This window comes from Corapipo altera, unplaced genomic scaffold (assembly GCF_003945725.1).
Source record: "Corapipo altera isolate COAL_440 unplaced genomic scaffold, ASM394572v1 1, whole genome shotgun sequence".
NCBI lineage: Eukaryota > Metazoa > Chordata > Aves > Passeriformes > Pipridae > Corapipo > Corapipo altera.
The window spans coordinates 17,031,119-17,051,336 of record NW_020884873.1 but is presented as its reverse complement, the minus strand read 5'-3'; the positions used below and the strand labels follow the sequence as shown (position 1 = coordinate 17,051,336).

At 43.7% G+C, this 20,218-nt stretch overlaps 1 protein-coding gene across 1 annotated transcript; it reads right to left on the bottom strand.

The window, feature by feature from the left end:
- Positions 1–485: 485 nt before the first annotated feature.
- On the bottom strand, positions 486–19,214 carry FAM83F (family with sequence similarity 83 member F). The gene is made up of 5 exons (XM_027665248.1): positions 18,759–19,214; positions 14,866–15,033; positions 7,467–7,588; positions 6,191–6,903; positions 486–1,440 (listed from the first exon to the last, which is right to left on the bottom strand). Exons 1-5 carry the CDS (start codon positions 19,212–19,214, stop codon positions 1,376–1,378), a joined length of 1,524 nt encoding a protein of 507 aa, XP_027521049.1. The 3' UTR covers positions 486–1,375.
- Positions 19,215–20,218: the final 1,004 nt, after the last annotated feature.

Sequence of the window (20,218 nt, the reverse complement as noted above, 5' to 3'; positions counted from 1 at the left end):
GATATAGGTCTGTAAAATCACGAGTGGCAAGAAGACAAGGAATAGGGTTGGTCATCACCATGTCTGACAGTGTAAGAACTGGGATGACTCAAGGGAATCATCAAGAAAACTATTAAAACAGCCTGACAACAGTTCTTTTTCGTACCACACAATGAACTTGGGGTTTGCTGACTCAGAACAGCGTGGAGGCCAAAAGTAGAAAAGGATTTTTAGAAAGGGACTAAGTGCATTAAGGCCAGGTCCAGAAGGAACTGCCAGTTCAGAAAGTCCATAGAATGCTAGAGTGGTGTCAGAGAAAGATCTCTGTATACAACCTTTGTATTTTATGCTTCTGTGATCACCTGTTACTGACTATTCTCAGAGACAGAATAGCAGATGAGATGGCCTTTGGTCTGATTGCACACAATTCTTCTTATGGATCAAAGCTCTCAATTTTAGCATGATTTAGAGCTTGGAAAGGTTAACTTTAAAGAAAAAAAGGCCATTTGAAAAGCTTGCATGCCTCCTCTGCTTCCTCTTTCAGCTCTCAGAGATGTGTAATTCGGTTTCCATGAATGGTAAAGTACTGCTGAATTAGGAACAAACACGATTTTCTAACAGCCACTGTAGTCTGCATTATTGCTTCCAGATTCTGCCCAGTCCCCCTTATAAGGCACTTTTCCTGACCCAGTCTGAACTGGAGTTTGAACATTCCCCTGTATTCAATTTTTCCTCTTTACTACATTCTTGCTAAATCACTTTGTTCAACTGCTATATTTATGCTATGAAACAGTTCGGATACTAATCTGTTGGCCTCTTGTTAGGTAAACCCTTCCTCCAGAGCACTCATTTCTGCATTGGTAATTGACAACAGGAATCTACAGCAAGACTCCTAGTGGACAAAGGATTGCTACACTGTCTGTAAACATCCTTATTTCACACAGATTTTGCCACTTCGATTGGATTTAGCCTTCCAGCCAGTCAGATCAATACATTTTTGCAGTGCAGTAGAGTAAACAATGCAATACAGTGATTCCTAGTCTGTAGCTAGACAGACTGAAGTAGCAGCACAAGTAAGTCAGAAAATCTCCTGCATTTATCTGGACACAGAGCGAGCTCTGAGACCAGTCATCACAGTTGTTTTTATATGTAAAATATGTGTGCACACAGACATATGGACTAATACATTCATCACTAACCCTCATTTAAGGGACCGACCATCCAAAGTCTAAGCTTCACCCAGAAATGTGCTTTAACTGGGGGTGCCAGGTGCATCCAGGACCATGCAGTGGCTTTACAGACCACTGTGTGAGGATATGGCTGAAGGTTCTAAATCAATTAAGAAGTTACTGTTCCAGCTTGTTCAGTCTTCAGTTCTCCAGACAGTTCTTCCCCATCAAGATAACACACAGGTAGATTGTTTGTTTTTATCGCTCATAGTGGAGTTTGGATTCAGGTTACCTGGAATGAAAAGAAGTTAAGTAAGGTTAATGTTAAGTAAATAAGATCTGGATAAAGTTTGGACTCACAGTTCACTCTCATTATTTACTGTATATCTTATGTTAGACCTACATTACTCTGTACTCTCTCGTGGCTTTTTTTCCTACTGCAGTGTAATGAAGAGACATTAAAATAAGAGCAAATGTGGAATATACTGTGGAGAAAACTACTGGAGAAGTATTTCCGGGTTTTAGCTTGTACCCACGTTAGCCTCAGTGGTATTCTTAGGTCCAAGCTGGCACTGAAAAAGAGTCTAGCCATGCCTTGGGTGGTAGGTTGTCCAAAGAGTGAGGTATACAAAAAACAAACAAACAAACAACAAAAAAAACCCAAGTCAGGTCATCTCATCCATTTACCCACACACATTTTCAGTAGATTTTTTTTTCACATTTCATTTTAAACATCTCAAGTGCCACTATTTTCACCATTGCTTTTGCAAGACAAATCCCAAGGCCTCAGTTTGCTGCCTCAGTTTTTTATAATCTTTTTTTCAAAGTTTACTCTATGAATTTCTTTTGCTCCCAGTATCTGTACTTTTCAATGCTTGCACTTCTCTCTGGTCTCCTTCATTACACCCAGATGTTGGTCTGGATGCCCCAGCATATTTTTTTCAAGCACTGTACAAAAGTCTGTTCAGAGGCTTTTGCAAGTAAGGGAGCTCATCTGTGCTCTGAGCTCAGCAAAGCTTACATGACCAGGGCAGTAGGTACTGAGAGGGGCTGCCATATGGCTTGCAATCACTGAACAAGGGCAGGCCCCGCTCATGTATTTGTACAGAAGGAAGGTTTATGTGTATCTCCCAAGCAGTTGGAGCCAAATGCCACTTCTGAGTGAGAATAGGGAGGGAAAACTACCACAGGTCATGGTGACATGCCACTGAGAAGTCTCAGCCTTACTAAGTTTAGGGAGCATTCAACCCAAGCACCACCTCTGAATTGGGCTTCAAGTGAATAATTTTTAATGTCACTCTTGTCAGTATTTGATCAATTTTGTCCTTACCTGTAGATGATGGGGAAGAGAAGAGCTCTCTCCTCTCCAACTCCTTCTCTTCACTCTCTTCCAGACTCCATTTTCTTGATATTCACATGGAAGGTTGCACTGCAACCTGCCCTCACTTCTGTGGCTGCTCTGTATGCTACTGCCTCCTCCCCACATCTCCCCTGGGCATTTCCTTCTACCTGTCCTCACTCTGATGCATTTTGCATGTTACTACTAAGTTTATCATAACTCCTATCTCTTCGCTATGCCTCTTCCCCTCCCTGTCTGTATCACATTCAAGACCCTTGTGTTTACTTTCAAAGGTGTCTGTGCTCCTCTGCTTAATTTTAACTCCCAACTCCTTTATTTTTCTCACTTTTTACTCTTATCTTCTAACCTTTTTCTACAGATCCCACTACAGTTAGAGCAAACACCCTCCTTGTACGTATCAAGGAGGTACATACAACATTCCCCTCTTTCTTCCAGTTACCATCCCTCCATGATGTCACCTTGGCTGAAAAACGCTGGGGAGAACTATGCAGCTATTTCAGTAGTATTGCAGTACCCACTGTAAATACCATTTCTTACTGCAAGAAGCACCCAAAAGTGAAACACAAAATCCTGCTATTAAGGATATATGTTCTGCAATCGTCACTCATGAGGAGTGAAGGCTGATGTATGAAGCAACTCAGAACAGCAGACCCTTCTGAATGAGCCCACTTTGCTTTTTTCAAGGGAGAACACAAAACAAAAAGTCAGTGCCTTCCCAAGGCATACAGCTTTCAAACCTTTGCAGTATTTCCTAGAAACTGCACACAGATGCCAATGTCTTTGCTGATCACAGTCTGCCCAGCACCAGCTTAAAATTAACAAGATTCTGGTCAGGTTCAGAGCTGCTCTTGTGTTCCTGAGCAGGCAAGAGTGAAATTCAAGAGTTCTGTCAATTTGATGACGTGGTTTAAGAAAGCCTTGTAAGACGTAGCACAGTCTCCATGCAGTGTGCTAGTACAAAACCTGAGGGTGTGGATTCAGATACTTAGTTCGGGACATTGCTATCTGTAGCCCTTGTATTTTCCACACACCTAATTCTGACTTGTAGGTATCCTTTTCTAGCATGTAAATACTGCATCAGATTTTTAGTCTCCATCACAGCACACACTTTCATCACTTCCCTTCCCAGTTCAGATTCTCTTTGTCACTATTTGCTCCTACAAGACTGAATCTGACCTTTAGCCTGCTTGAATAATGTCTTTCAACTACTCTGTGAGCTACTGGAGGTGTGGATCTGGTCTTTCTATGCATTTGCAAGGTGGGATGTGTCTCTATGGTACTACAGAATTAATAGTGACTTTGGAGGATGTGTGCATAGGAAGGCCCATGGGGCTTAAGTGTGCTGTTTAATCTTTACAAAAGGTAAGGGCAGCTATTTCAAACTGTGAAGCTCTGAATAATTGCATCCTAACCTGCCTGCATACCAAGTACCTTCTCCTTCATTTCCACTTCTCCCTTCTCTCACCCAGAGTATCACAGCATCAGTTTTTACTAGCCCTGCTCAAAGACAATTTAAACTTCTAAAACTAAGTCAGCCCTACAGTTACCCAAGAACAAAGTGCCTCCTATCTTTAGTTTGAAGCTGGAACTCTATTCCATGCCCATGTTCAGGAATTTTTTTATTAAATCCTAATGATGTATGTGCTACTGATCAAGTAACTACAGGATCTTCTGGATAACAAAATTTTTTCTGTTCCTCATAAGCCTCCATCTTGCTAATGTGCCCCCTACCATCTCTGTTCACGTGCCACTTTGGGACCATTAGACTAGAGAAGCTTTCTCTCAAGAACAGTGATTCAATTCAAAAGCAATACACAAGCAGTGATCTTCCTACAGCCTTTTATGACACCACGTGACTGAAGTCTACTTACACCATACTTCAAAAGCTGTGGAGCCTCCTGCTGTCACCATGAACAGGCATTCTCAATTTTCATAAACCAAAAATACTAGCAAGGACTCACTGGAAAGATTTATCAGAAAAAATATGGCAGAGGAAAGGGTGGTGAGCTGGACCTCAGCACCCTCCCTGCACCTGTTCTCAGTCCTTCCTTCCCCTTTATTGAAAGAGGTGACAGCCCGCAGAAAGTAATGGTGGCAATAAATAAAACCTGAACATAATAGCATGATAGTGTCTTTGTGGAAATGGTCTAGACTGAGCATCAGACTGTCTGGCACAGATACTCTGTGTTAAAAGAAACAGGGACATTCCTGCTGCCTGGACTGTGCAATGCCCTAGAAGGGTGCAGTGCCCCACTGTTCAGCTGGAGACATCAATCTCTTTCATGCCTTAATTTGGGCCTAATTTCATCATGACACTGCAGGAATGGCAGGCTGTGTGCTTTAAAACAGCTGACAGTGAGAAATGCAGGGAATCTCTGATGAAGTGCTGACAAATCAGAGATTGCACAATTCTCTACTTCTGTCACTAGAGGGTAGTGCAAGCCCTCAGGTCCATTCCTCCAAGAGGAAATGCCCATACATCTCCCTATAGGTCTTCACCGATTTTGGTTTTCCTGGCTGTGAGTAATGGGGACCACCAGCACATACTGTCTGTGCTCAAGACTGTCATTGGGACAGAGAGCCTCTTGATACCAGGGTTTACTTCTGCCTCCCCAAATGCTAAACACACATTCTAAAATGGGTCTACTATAATCTTAAATAAATTATCCATGCCTTCTTACCATTCCACCCTTGTGTTCATTTGGCATTTTGAAGTCTGCTTCATTCCGCCAGAAGTATTTCTAAGAACCTAACCAAGCACCGTTGCTGACCTTCCCCATACCCTGCTTTTCTTTTTGTCTCAAGAGAAGTCTTTCATTTCACATCATAGTAAGTTTCAAGGGAATTCAGTCTCTCTATGCCTGCATTTCACATCATCAGATCACAGAATGGTCTCTGGCCAGACAAGCTGAGGAGAAATTTTCTCCCTGCAAGTAGTTTATTTTCCTGCTGGTGCAGGATGTATCGACACCCAACACAGCTCACTGAGTGGAAGACAACCAGGGTGAATAATCCAAAGATTTACTTCAAACTCACAAAATATGTTGGGGAGATAGCTATGAACCCATAAATTGGTAATAATCTTTATCATTTGTGTCTTCAACTGACTGAAGCCTTGGAAGGACTTAATGAAAATATCAATCGTGTGTTAGCAAAGAAAGAAAAGTTGAGATCTAGTGATCTACTCTGTAGCATCTGTTTCCATGACCTTCTCCCCCATTTCAGAAGGTGATAAAGGAGCAAATTAAAAAGATTTTTGCACCCTTTCCTCCACTCCTTTTCCCCTCAGCTCAATATAAACACATTTTTCTCTCTTCTCCACCAGGAACTTGTCACAGTAAATACACCCAACTCTAATGAGGAAAGGAGAGGTTACACTGAAAATCTGTCTCTGCCCTGCTAGCCACTACAATAGTGAGCGTTCTCTTTGTCCCATACCCACTTGAAGTATGAGAAACAACTACATGAGAAGTACTAACTTTACAATAGGACTGCCATTAAATTGCTTTCAATTTAAATTGCCTGTATCATTTGATACAGCTTCTACTTTTTGATCTTGCTCATTTTGATACAGAGGAAATAACAGGATCTACTCACAAGTGCCTATCGTGAGTATGTTTGTATCAATCAGCCAAACTCATAACAAGGGACACAAAAAGAGTAAGCTGGTAAAAGGTTTTACCTGAGATGCCTCCAGTGCTCCGAACGCTAGCACGGCCAACGCTGAGCCGCTCATATTCCAGTTTCATGTTCCCAAGGTCTTCTCCTGAATGTCCTTCACTGGCAAAAGAATTGGCCTCAATGCTTGAGCCTGGAGACCGTTTGGCCTTGCGACTGAAAAGCCCACTGGCAAACCGTTTTCCTTGCTTTGAATTGGTCAGTACATCTTCCTTCTTCATGTCACGAATAGATTCTCTGGATTTGGATTTATTTTTCAGGTCCATGTGGAGCCGGGACAGCAGTTTCTGAGGGCTCCGATTCAGCTTGTTCAAGTTCTCCAGAGGGGGGTCTATTTCTGGGAACACTTGCTCCAATGTGACTAAGTCATTCAGAAACTGATTTAACCGCTTCTTTGACTCACTTGTTTCCTCCTTTTCCATGTTTCCCTGATTATCTTGCCTGTGTCGTGAAGCCCAGAGCATCATATCACCACGGGTTGCCCCTGCAACTAAACCATACTTGGGGTTGATGAACTTCCGAGCCACAGTGGAGGAATGAAAGCCTGGCTTCCCAATTCCAAGAAGGAATGGATTAGCAATACCCAGTTCCTTGTATAAATTAACTTCCTCTGAGATGGCATAGAGCTCACGAAACTCAACGTCAAACATTTCTACATGCTGTCCTGTCAAGACTAGCAGGATGTTTCTGTCGATGTGGGATGAAGTCCATGTGAAGCTAAGAGGAGGAAACAGAACCAATGTTAGAGTCGTGAGTGCATACTTGACCCAGCCCACCTAACAAAATCTAAGACACTACATGGGAATATGCATCGTTGTGCCATTTGCCCACATCCTTGGCAAGATGGGTCACAATAGATACAACATTATTGTCCTTCTTTAGGTATGCAGACCAGATCTGGAAGAAAAGACTGTAAAACTCTGAAGGACAGTTTACGCTTTTAAAAAAGCAACATTGCATCAGGAGCCTCCAGACTGAAAATCTCACTGAAGAGAACTGAGCACAGTGACTGGTGGGGAGTCCCTGCAGACTCCCACCTGATGCAGTGTGGAACTGTCTCTAGCCCATTGAAATGTTCTACCAGCATGGGTATGTTCCACTCAGAAGCAGCTTGGGCTCTATGCCACCTTCTCTGTCATCCCATTCCAGTTTCTACAGATGCCACACAGATTACAGAGGCTGGGATAAGAAAGTGTATGACATGAGAAAAATACTCTCAAGCAAAGTCATGAGCCATTCTTTACATAAATGCCTTAATGCCTTAACCAAGTGTGACCCACCTGTATGATCCAGTGGCCACTTTTTCACCATCCACCATTAGGAATCGGGAGGCCAGTGTGCCTCTGATCTTCCCTGATGGCATGTAGAACCCAACTCCTGTCACAGAACGTATGCGGATATTCTAACAGGGAGGTGAAAAGAAAAAATGTCACAATAAATAGGGCAGATAATTAGATAATTGCCAGCTCCAAGTCTTAACATGTCACTCACGTTATTTCACTACTTCTGGGACTACAGCTTATTTTGTGTAAGCCAACAGAAGGCCTACAGAAAGGAAAGCATTGTGCCATAAGACCTGCTGTCATCCCCTGTCTATGCAGGTCACTCCCCTCCCTCAGTTTATAGCCCTGACCAACAGGTCAGCCTCTTTGTAACCCAGCCTGCTGTCTTCAGCTATTCATCTGAGCCCACTGGCAAGACAATGCTGTCAAAATCAAGTAATTCTCCATCCCCAGTCCTGTGTTGTAGCTTGGAAGGCCCAGCCCAGTTTAGGGGAATGAAGAGAAAGCTCTTGAGTTACACCTGCACTCTCTGAATTCTGATCCCTATTCCACAGCACTTGTGAGCTCTTCTCCAGATCATAGTAGCAGAACCACAAAGCCAAGGAACTCCACAACACCTGTGCAGCACAAAGGACACAGTTACTTGGAAGGTAATGTATGAGACAGGTCTGCATTAGGTTATTTTTGTGCTTGCGTTCCGATTCCCAACCACACATGGTTTGACAAAACTGACCAAATTAGAAGAATGGACAATTTAATTATTAGAGAGGAGGAAAAAATTCAATTGCTCAAAAGATAGATGTTTCCTAACAAAAGGAGAACCTTTATAATTTTGCTGAGAACCCCAAATAGTTATGGTGTCCACCCAGCTCCCCTGTTGTTCAACAGAGAGTGAAAAACATAGAAATTTTTTTGAACAAAAGGAGTAGGATGAGTGTCTCTACCAATGTCCTGAATAGGTCAGCAGAAAAGAATTCTTCTTCAAGAAGAGGAAGGAAAAACTTTTCATAAAATGAACAGAAGTAGTTAGAAAAAGAATACCTCTCCCCAAACCTCACATCTCATACCCTTTGGCCAGCAAACCTACAATTAATAAAACAGACCACTACCAAACACAGAAAAACCACAAAAGTTAAGGTTACATGATTTTCAACAATAGATGTTTGCCCACACATACTATAAGGACACATAAGCACATTGGACTGAGTGTTACTCTGCTCATGGGTCCTGGCTGCGTGAGGCTGAGTTGCCAAACTAACATGAAACATCCTCCCTTCCCCCCACCCCAAACCCAAAAGCATTTATTGTTAAGTTTGGAGCAAATAATCTTGTCACTCTGATACACAAATCTAGACAGTTTTCTTCACTCCACCATCTGTTTCTGTAAGGATTCTTTAACAATGAAAATTCAAAAGGTACTGTGAACTGGAGTCATAAATCCAGGGTTGGGAGTCAGTGTAATCACAGTTCTGACACTATTCCCTGGGATGTTCTGGCAAAGCCAATTCACGTTTGCCTCATTCTTCTCTCATCTGCAGAGCAGAAGAATCAGGAGGATTTGGCTAATGCTAGCACAGCCTGAGATCCCACAAAGAGCTAAGTCCTATTATTATAAACCTCACTGACAGCTTAAATATTGATAGGCCATAGAAATCAGCATGCAGGAATGAGTGATTATAAGAATGCAGATTTCTTTCAAAAGCCATTTTTTCGAATATAGCTCTTACCTTTTCAATATTCTCCTATTTCCCCCACTAAAATACAGCAGTTGCAATACAAATTCTGACTAACAGTAACTGATGATACTACTGCTTTGCATTCATCTATTGCTTGATCTGTCTGGAGTCCTGTGTGGGCATTAGCTAATTAATGCTCCCAACACTGCTGAAAGTATTATTACCCTGTTTTAAAGATGAGGAGCCTAAGAGAGAAAAAGATGAAGTGACTTGCCCGAGGCCTACCAGTGAGTCATATGTGTGGGATGCTGAATGCAGGTTGGGTAGAGCACAAGAGAAAGGGTGCCCTTTCCAGTAGTTAAAATAACATTTGCAGTTGACTGGCTGATCACCTGAGATAATTTTTTTTCCTTGCTGATTAATGTTAGATGTGGGATTTGCCAAATCATGGAGTATCAACTGCAAGTGAAAAGAAGGACCTCATTCTTCAAATCAGTCAACAGCTCTGACATGACATGTACCTTTGTGAATCAAGAATTATAAGCCTATGTGAGCAGAAAGTTTCTTAGCATCTAACAAGAGTGGATTTTATTGTGTTTGTACATTCTATCACCTTCTTTCAGTGGAAAGAGAGCACACTTGAATTTCTGTGGTAACTGAGCTGCACATAACACTTAGAAAGGCACAGAGGGGATAGAACTGAACAGCTGAACACGTAAACCTCCTTGAATGAAGTAGGTACAGGAGCGCATAAACACATCTTGAAATGCAGAAAACAAGCACAAAGTCATATAAACATCAAGTCACTTAACAGGTTATTTGTATAATGTTTTCTGCCTTCAAGCATCTTGGAGCATTTGTAGACTGCGATATCAAGCGGTACAGAGGAAGATTGAGCCCGGGTTCATGCACCAAAAGCTGCACAATAATAGAAGAGGAAAGACAAATATAAATGAGGTGATATTGCAGGGGCACTAGTGTTACAGTAGTAACAAATATTTTGGGTAGAGGACCAGTTAGCTCACTAGATAGAAGTGACCCCTCCAGATCTCTATTCTTGCAGAAGCCTGATTAAGGTTTGTTTTGGCTTATGGAAGCTGCAGTCTGCATTAAATTTCCACATTTCCTTTACATACACTTGCATCACTCCTCATCAGAAGCAGTGACTAACATCTCCCTGGCTCCAACTTAATACAGACTGGTAACAGTCAAGCCTGACTGAGCATCCTAATACAAACAGTGAAGGAATTGGTCTTTCTTGCTTTATTGTGACACACTTTTAAACCTCACCCTGAACCCACAAAAAGCTAAATTAGACACAGTTTAGAAAGTCAGTAATGCTGTGACTGACACTTGGTTGTCACTTGACAGACCTGGACAGTAGTGCTCACAAACTGGGGTTGAGTAGGGGGGAGACACAAGAGAGACCCTAAAGGAAGGTGGTGTAAGTGCTTCCACCAGGGAATCCTGTGTGTACCTTCCCTCTTAGAACAACTGTTGATATATATACATATATATATATATATTGCAAAGCAGGTGGGGATCTCTATCTCAAGTTAGGATAGGTGGCACTAACGACCTCTATAAACTAACAGGGGTGAAACAGATTAAGGAGAGGCAACAGACAAAAGCAGTAGCTGAGAGATGACAGCGACTCAACAGTCCCTCATATTGTCTGTTTTTCAAAATGTGGAGATCCCCATTTTGCTGTCCCTGTGAAATTCAGATCCCTTCAGTCAATAAAATCTCTTGGGGTACCTCCTGTCCTTTGTTTCACCTGAGTGTCCTACTGCTTCACTTGACCACAGAGCTGAGGGGGAGGCACCAGATGCCCATTATTTCTCCCTTTAAATCCTAGATGGAGGTACCACAGAAGGGGGGAAATGAGAGAGATGGGATTCCTATGGACAAGACCACAGTAATGGCAGTAAAGGATTTTTTCTTATTTATGGTCTGCAAGAATATAATTTCTAATGATCAGACCTCCAGGTCAGAGAGATGGATGGCAGCAATTCATCTTACATAGGGACACAAAAGCAACCACAATCTGGAAGCATACATCAAGTATTGCTAGGAAGTACTGTGGATTTATTCTACGTGTTTGCCCTGAACAGTTTTGGAAAAGGCATGCTTACTGACAAAGTAGTGTAACTTGCAAGTGTTCAAGTAGAAGAGGATGGAACGTGGTTAGCTGTGACCCGGTCTACCAAGATCATTACTGGATATTATTTATTTGTGTCTTGGCAAAAAGAAGGCCTTGTAAACTCCCATTTTTGGGAGGTCACATGCAGACTAGAAGAATTCTGTAACAGATAATTAAAAAACCAACAGCACTGCATCACATCACATTCAGCTTCTCCCTCATCTGAGCTAGGAATCAATGAAGGAAATGAAATGAAATTCTGAAAGTTTCTTAGGCAGAAACTTTTCAGATTTCCTGGAGTGAGGGGAGAAACTCCTTACATGTTTGGAAAATGAATGTAAAAAATAACACACAGGTGAACTTCCTGCAAGTAAGTAATCCCCTGGGCTTGTTTGGAACTCTAGGAGAACTCCCTGTCTTTGGGAGTGTCTGTTATTGTGGTCTTGGTTAACAGAAGGACGGGGAGAAAAAGCACTTATCTAAAAACTGGGGAGAGCATTAACCCTCAGGTAAAAAAAAAAAAAAAAAGGAATTTTCTGGAGGGGTTATGAATTTTGTATCTATGAGAACTCTGATTCACTGTGATCTCCGAAGAACACTCTTGTGTCAAATATAACAGAAGTCTGGCAAATCATGTCCTGTAGGCTCAGGAAGTCATATGACTCATACCACACAGGACATGCTCTTACTAACAACCCCTGAACGTGCTGATGGTTGAATTCAAATGCATTCCTAGTGAACTCTGGCCTTCAGACAAAAATTGAGGTTTTCTCATTTCATGCCTGGAGTTGGTAAAGAACTTTTACTCTTTGCAGAGTCAGGTACTGTCTTCCTACAGCAGTTTCCCCCCTTGAGACTGTCAGCAGATCATGATACCATCTCACAGTAATACAATAGCCAGGAATTTTTTGAAGATGCCCAGCACTTTACACATACAAAGGGCAAAATCCAATGTTAAGAGTATACCTCCCTGTATTAGAACTATTGAAGTATTCACTCTGCATCGGATGAACAGGCAATGGAACCAAAAGAGCAGGAATCACAGAAAAATATGAGTATCTGGTAGTGACAGAAGACAGAATGAAAGCGTTGTGACCCTGCAGCCCATGGTAGTGTGTCATCTCTCTCCCACTGGGATCAGAACTTACCTCTAAACCTTAAAGTTATATCACACATGGCTGCAACTTTCTGAGAAAAAAGCCATCCTCTATATCTTGCACAAGCATTCCAAAGGAAAGGTGGGAAGAATGGCAGGAAAGAAGAGCATGCAATTCCTTTGATGGCAAACTGTATTTCACTGGTGAAAATCTTTTAGAAGGAAGCAAAACAGTAACACAAAAAGACTCTGTAAGGAGATAATGTTTTACCTGTAGAAGAAACTCACATCAAAGCAGTTGTCAGGAGAAAGACATGTCATAGATAAGAAATGGGTGAATGATAGAGTTTACTGCACTACAATTCTCATTCTTCCTCAGCAACTCCAACATCCTCCATGATCAAATAATATGGGACAAAATGATTCTGCCTGAAGAAGACCAGAGGCCCTTTCTTGCTTTAATCTAGCTCTTCAATATTTGGCATGTTATATCAATGAAGTAGGGCTGGGGGCAGTCCTCAAGGAAGCCTTAACCTTGCTTGAGTTTCCTTGCATATCTAAACTCTGTTGTCAGGTGAATCACTATATGACAGTTTCTGCTACCCTGACCCAAGCAGCAGCATATAAGATATATCCAAAGGAGCCATGGGTAGGATTCCAAGAGAGCATGTTCCTTGAGAGGCAAATGACATGTTTCCCTGTTCCAGGAAGAATCTTCTCAGTCCTTCCATAGTACCATATACAGGAATTAGCTGCATTGGCCTTAATAAGATTAGCAAAACCCTTAGCTATACTGGAAAGGGAATAGAACAATCTTAAGGGGAATTTAAGATACAGTATGAGATAGCTGGGAAAAGAGGGGGAAAGTTGAAGGGCAGCATTCTGTGGGCTGGAGCTCTGCAGAAGAGTGAACAACTAGGTCAAAGGACATTAGAAACTTCTTCTCAGTAGACTTTCTTTAGCTCAGCTTGTATTTGTACTTTTTTTTGCTGATGGAATCTAATGCAAAATGTAGCAAGGGCTGCTGTGAGAGAAGGGAACCACAGAGGGACACAGAAGAGTTTTCTCCTGCTTTTGATGGCATCAGTTTCAAATTCTGTCTCTTTGGAAAGGATCATAGAAATAGACTGCTGCAGGACCTAGGCACTGCTGTAGCATGTCACTGTGATGATTGGTTTAGGAGTGTAAAGTCTGTGTAGATACCTATGGAGAAAGAGATAAGAGGAAGAGCAGAAGACAACCGCTTACTGTTTAGAGACTGAGAAGGCAGACAAAAAAGGAACTCACCTCTCCAATAGCATCACAACTTTTTCTAAAATGCCAGGGCATCTTTTCATTCACTCTATCCAGGAGTTAAAATATGCAGTACTGAAGACATCATTCCTGCACGTGATGACATGATGAGAAAAGTACTGGGAAACACGTACCAGAGCAAATGGAACCACTGCTGAGATTTCTCAATTATGTACCAAAGAGACTCGAGCCTAGGCCATGGAATACCCCTGACACTTGAAACAGGTCTGTTATAACAATGTCTGTGTCTTGCTTTCAAAGACACCAGAGGAAAGAAATTTCCATCTCCGATTTGGAGAAAGATGAAAAAGCTTGTCAGCTGGATGGCTTTTTTGATGAAACTCAGAGCAGAGTGGTAGTTCACAGTTCATTCAGATTTAACGTGGTTCTCTTAAAATACTGAGAACAGTTGGATCACAAAGAAGGGCGAGTCTGGCATCCCAGAGCTTTTGTCCAACTCAGCAACTTTTTCAGCAACTTATTTGGAATAAGCTTGTAGTAGTGACAGTGATTAAAAACACATGGAAAAAAGGAATACAATACTAACTAGAAACACACAAAGGATTTCAGTCTGTATGTAATGGAGTGAGATCCCTCTGAGGAGTGAGATCCCTTCTGCCAGCCAACCTAAACTGACTACACTGCTGTGCTGCACGCACTATATGAAAGCATATTCTGATATGGGGGTAGGCAGCAGCTATGCCCCTCAATCCCTTAAGTTCTCATGCAAAGGAGGGCTACAAGCTCATTCACTCCAAGATGATCACTGCTGGATAGGAAAGTCTTGATTTCACAGAGGATGTGTGTCCTATAACTGGGATCCATGCAGTCATCTCAAAGAGCTACTGTGGGCTGTAGTTTGAATCTTCACACAGAAGACCCACAGGAATTTCCTCCAACAACTTTCTTCCCAAACAGGAATTTTTAGGTCACAAGAGCCAAGAAACTACCTAAATCCCTGTCTTAGGTGAAAGACAAAAAAATCCAGATCTTTCCTTTTTCTTTCCTTCTGTATTATCAAGCCACTCTCTTATCCCTCTGTGTTCCATCAAACCCTGTCTAAGAGCTGTGATATGACTTTAGGGAAGAAGAGATGTGTTTGCCTGTCCAAGTGAGTTCCAAGATTCATTACAGCTGGAAAAGGCCATTGATCTGCAGGAGACAATAGTTCAGTATTGAATATCTTACCCGGATCTGCAAGTCACTGAGGTCAAGACATCTGCACATTTCCAGGAAAAGCTTCACACCCTCCTCATCTAGGATTATATAGACTGGGATCCAGCGCTTATATGCTGCATCAACGATATCGCGGAAGATGTCCCGGTCTGTAAATACATCCATGACCACTGCAATAATCTGGAAACAAGACGACAGTAGACAGAAAACTGAATAAAATATTAGGAAGGGAGGCCCCATCACACTGGTGCAAAATAAAGGAGAGCACTGATGCCAGATTACAGAGGAGAAGGATATAGGGCAGAAGGAAGTACAGGGATGTACATGTCCAAGCACTACCAATAATCTTCAAATTTTCTTGCTTGCCTCCTGACACACTTTGGAAGGAACTTAATAATGAGAGTTCTCCTTCTTCTTGGGGAAAATTACTTATTTCAGCAGCCTGAGGAATGCCAAAGCCAAATGCCTAGTTTTTCCTTTGTAAGGATCCACTTAAACAAAGGAGAACACTGAAAACAGATTGAAAAAGAAGACTGAAAACACAACTCTAACATTTAACTTGAAGGTGTGTAATGGAAGAATGAATGTGCAGAGGAATCAGGGCCTGAATCCTCAGCCCCGGTGCAGAGTGCAAACAACAAGAATTCTATTTCCCTTTTTTCTCTCAATTCCCTGTGAGAAGTCTGCTCTCAGGGCTGGCTTCCCAAGGAATGATTTATGGAGTTCAAACATAAACACCTCATATTTCTCAGGAAGGGACTGGAGTGTGTTCAAGATTTAGAGGCAAAATGATCATTCCCTCTCTTCACATGCAATGTTTTTCTGGTATAAAACTCATCCCTCTTTCTGGGCATAGATTTTATGTAAAACAAAAAGGTTTAGCTGACGTGAGAGACAAGCCTGAACATTCATAAGATGAGTAACAACAAAACCAAGAAGGTTACGGGCAGCTTTAATGCTGAGCTTACATGTTTTGTCTCCCTTTCTGTATCTTTTATACCATTAGAAATACCAATTAATTTTTCTGCCTGAAATAGTTATTCTTCCCAACGTCCGAAAGGTTATGAGTGAAAGAAACTACTGTTTTCCTAGTCCCTCAGTGAAACATCAACTTGCCAGGTCAGAGCTCTCATGCTGACAGTATGCTGGGAATAGAGTTGAGTAAATTTTAATTTCTCAGGTGTTGGGGGTCACAGTAGTGAGCCAAGCTGTGCTGGAAACGGCATGTACAGGTGTGAATGGAGATAAATACTGGATCAAACTGTAGGATTTTCTTCTCTTGATATTTGGAAGAGGTGCAGCTCAAGTTGCAGGAGCCCCCTAAGGAAGGGTGAATAATTCTCTACAGAGACTTCTTTTCTTTGAAAAATGTTCTTGAACAAATGGCTTCTGGGCAAGTGATGCCACAGTAAACATCCCCCACTGTGTTTGCTGAGTCTCTGCTTGTATGGCCAACAACAAGTAATACATCTGCTCCATCAGGCTCCTTCTGTCAACAGCGCTTAAACAAGCTTTTCTATGTTTAAAAAAAAAAAGAGCTGACATTGTGTTTATGCTCATCATTAACACCTAAGTTCCTGATACAGGTGAACTCTGGTGGAGCTACATCATACTAAGTCCCTCGGTAACTTCTGCTAGGCAGAGCTGCGTGTCCAGTCCTGCCTTGGTTCTCACTTCCCAGCAAGATGCAGGGAATGTTACCAGAACCTCTAAAAATCAAAAAACAGTGAACTTGTGCCACTTTATTCCTGAACAACCCATATACAGGCAAATTATAATTAAAGGCATGAAGAGTTCACGCATTAGCTCAGGCCTGCTATGCTCCCTCTCCCCTCCACACATTGTAGTATGGATGTAGTTATTTAGGAACAAGAATGCCTGATAATATTCATTTGAAGTAAGAACATCTGCATAGGGAATTGATCAAGAATGGATAGCAAAAGTGTGAATTTGTTTTCTTCCCATCCCCTCCATTTGCAATGAGTCTAATGGCTGCAGAACCTACCCCACGTGCTGGACAAACCACTCATTGTTACTATTCGCTTTGCAATATGAACGGATGGTTCCTTCCAAGCTGTGGGGCCCTGGGCCAGTTCAGGCTAAACTGCAAGACTGTGGACCATGAAAACAGTAGTCCTGTACAAAAAACAGATAAGCTGCCTTGCAGATGGGGCTTCCAAGCCAGCAAATGTGCTGTGGGCGATGCCTGTTGTTATGTTCACTTTCTCAAACCCCTGTCACAGCTGGTGATCTGTCAAGATCACCTAGTTCTCAAGTACAAGTCAGAGCATGAGTGTCTACCCTTGCAAGAGGTTTTCCCCATTTCTCTACCTATCCTATGGATAACAAACTTATCTGTAGGGCCCATAGGTGTGCCTAGCTCTTCACAGGAATTTAAAGATTGGCAAGTTAATGCTTGCCAATCTCATTGCAGCACGGTATCTTAATTAATGTATGTTTGTAAAACACTGATGATAAGCCACCCACAGACATGGCACATATTACTAGTATCTGTTTAGACCCCCTTCGAAAAAACCAAACCCAACAAACCCCCACTGTCATCTGCTGATTGAAAAGCTGCTACCTGGAGCCTGGTTTTTACCAGGGCCAGCTCAGCTGAACACAATAGGCATAGTTATCTACGAAAAGGACCATTAAACACTCAAATGGCTGTTAAACATGAAACCAGCTTTGGGCTGGGAGGGGCACAGTTTGTCCAGTCAGTGAAAAAATAAAAATCTACAAAGGAATTAATTACTTCTAGGTGCCAGGCACAGCTACTGAAAAAAAACAAACAAACTTTCCCAGTTCTTGCATGGTCTGTAGAGGCATTTGTAGCAGTGCAGAGGATGTGAAGTTGCACTAAATCGGAGTGTAAGGATTTTACAGCTTCTGGGTCTTCTAAATGACTGACCACACCAGCCACTGAACAGTATTACAGGGTGCGCATGACTTTTCCGAGCAGGGAGCTGAGGAGATCAGACACCAGAGCAGTGACTCCATGGAAAGTTTGCTGTGTTTCCCAGCAGACTTGGTTTTAACAAGTTTGCAAAAGTTGTGCATATAGTGTGTGCTGGCGAAGGGAGCAGGTGGAGGAGGAAATAACTGCTGAATTAGAATGCAGAAAAACCAGAAAGCAGCAAAACTAAGCGCAGAAATGAAGTTTCTTACACTGTTTACCCCTTTCCCCATGGGGCTTGTCAGCTCTGAAGGGGATCTTTTCCTGGGCGGTCTGCCCTGGAAACTTCACCCACATCCAGGGTGGATGACGAAAAACCTCATCATTGCCTTTACCTATTCAATGCAAGCTCCTGTTGCATCATGGCTGGCTTGTTTTCTTGCCAGAGGTGTCCTTGTCACTAACAAGTCATTTCCAGACAAAGATAAATAGGAGGAACAGCCGCGTATTGTCAGGACTCTGGCTACCTGCAGTCCAGGCTGGATGGTATTTGAGACCACAACAACTAAACCCGAAAAACACCACCCCATAAACAAACGCACTGCCCTGTGCTCAAGTAAGGATACCTGCACACACAGGAGAAGTGGCTGTAACAGAATCACGACCTGCCTTCTTCTGAACCTGGGAATGAGACCATGACAGGACAAAGCGAAACACAGGTAGAGAACCCCAAGTTTGTGGGAACGGAGTGCGGTGTGAAGGGGTTTAACCCCATCCCAGGCATCAGCTTTAGCAAAGCATAACGTGACTGGCAACAAGCCGCAGGGAAAGCCTTGCCTGGTGGGTGCCGACCAACTGGATGGCCAACACGCTCCTCCTTTGGATTGAGAGCCGTGGCGGGCTCTCTCCTGCCTTCCACCCACATCCCGAGCCAGGCCCTCCGCCCGCCTGCCCCCGGCCGAGGCGTGAAGGCGGGCAGGGGTGGCCCGTCGAGCCCGGGCCGTACCTTCTGCGCCTGCTGGATCATCTCCCGCACCACCTCCTTCAGGTGCGGCGCGCTCTCCTCCTTGCGGGGGTGCGTGAAGAGAGACACCCGGCTGATACCCCGGTAGAAGGTCTTGTCGGTCCAGCCCAAGTCCAACGGGGGCACCTCCGTGTCCGAGCACTCGGGCCAATAGGCCAGCGACAGGGTCTCGCCGCCGGGCCCCCGCGCCACCTTGCCGCCCTCCCGGGGGTCGTCGTACCCCCGCCATCCGCCCCGCAGGTCCTGCAGCTCCCGGCTGGAGAGGAAGTCGCGGAGCTGCTCCTTCCTCAGCGCCTCCCGATACGCCGCCTCGCCGCGGGTCACCAGCGCCTCCAGGGCTCGGCGCTGCTCCTCGCTGTAGTAGAAGCGAGCCTGGGCCTCCGTCACCTTCTCGTTGACGTGCAGCTCGTCCAGCAGGAGCACCTGGGACTCCGCCATGCCGCCGGCACCCCCAGCGCAGCGCCGGCCGGGAGGGAAGCAAAGAGGCTGCGGCAGGAGGGAGAGGCAGGGCCGGGACCGCCTCACCTGGCCTGCCCGAGCCCGCCCCGACGGGTGGGGCGGCCGCTCCCCCGGGCCCTGGGGACACGGCTGTCCCCACCGTCCTGCCCCTCTCCCACACCCCGGCTGTCCCCACCGTCCTGCCCCTCTCCCACACCCCGGCGTGGCCCCGGCCTCTGGGGACGGGGAGCACAAGTTGGGGAGAGAACCGTTTCTGGGAAAAGAAGAACAACTTGACCTAAGGGATGCAGAATGCGATGAAGGGTAACAATGGGATAAAGGGAAGAGACTGGTTATGTGTCAGCCCACACCAGCTTTGGAGGGATATGGGTTAGAAATCTTTAACTAACTTGAGAAATTGTGTCCTATGAGTGAACTTAGTGCATTAAAATGGGAAAACTACACTTCCAAGGGAAGACCTTCACCCACTGAACACATGAATTCAAAATGCCCTGTACCTTTAAACGGAGGGCAGGGAAAGTGAAGGCAATAGCAGCTTAGACAGGTAGTGATGTAGATTCATTATGCAAATGTTACCTGAATAAAATTGTATAAATATGCTTGTATATGTATACATATGTATACATATACATTGTATATGTATGTATAAATATGCTTGCTAGCTTTGTAGATTTGCCACTTAGCACCCATCTCTGCTCAGACATGAAATAAAAGCAAGTATCACTATTCTGTGTGTGGATCAGCTTCCACACTGGGTGAAAGAACACAGATTTAGGACAACACACTGGCATGGCCAGCACTGGCGTCCCCAGCTGCAGTACTTGGAGGAGAACCAGGCCTGGGCCACAGGTGTATTTTGGGGTGCAAATGCAAAAGTCTATTGAAGACCTTTTTTCCTCCCTATTTCACACTTGGCAGCCACCTGTGGGGTGCTCATGAGGAAAGGGGGGGATGTGAGCGGAGCCAGGGAGATGGGCAGAGCA

Coding starts and splice junctions, on each gene's coding strand:
- FAM83F (XM_027665248.1), bottom strand. CDS start 19,214: ATGGCGGAGTCCCAGGTGCTCCTGCTGGACGAGCTGCACGTCAACGAG. Junction 7,589..14,865: donor TCAGTGACTTGCAGATCCGG/GTAAGATATTCA, acceptor CCTCCCTGTTAG/AATATCCGCATACGTTCTGT. Junction 1,441..6,190: donor GAGCACTGGAGGCATCTCAG/GTAAAACCTTTT, acceptor TTTTCATTCCAG/GTAACCTGAATCCAAACTCC.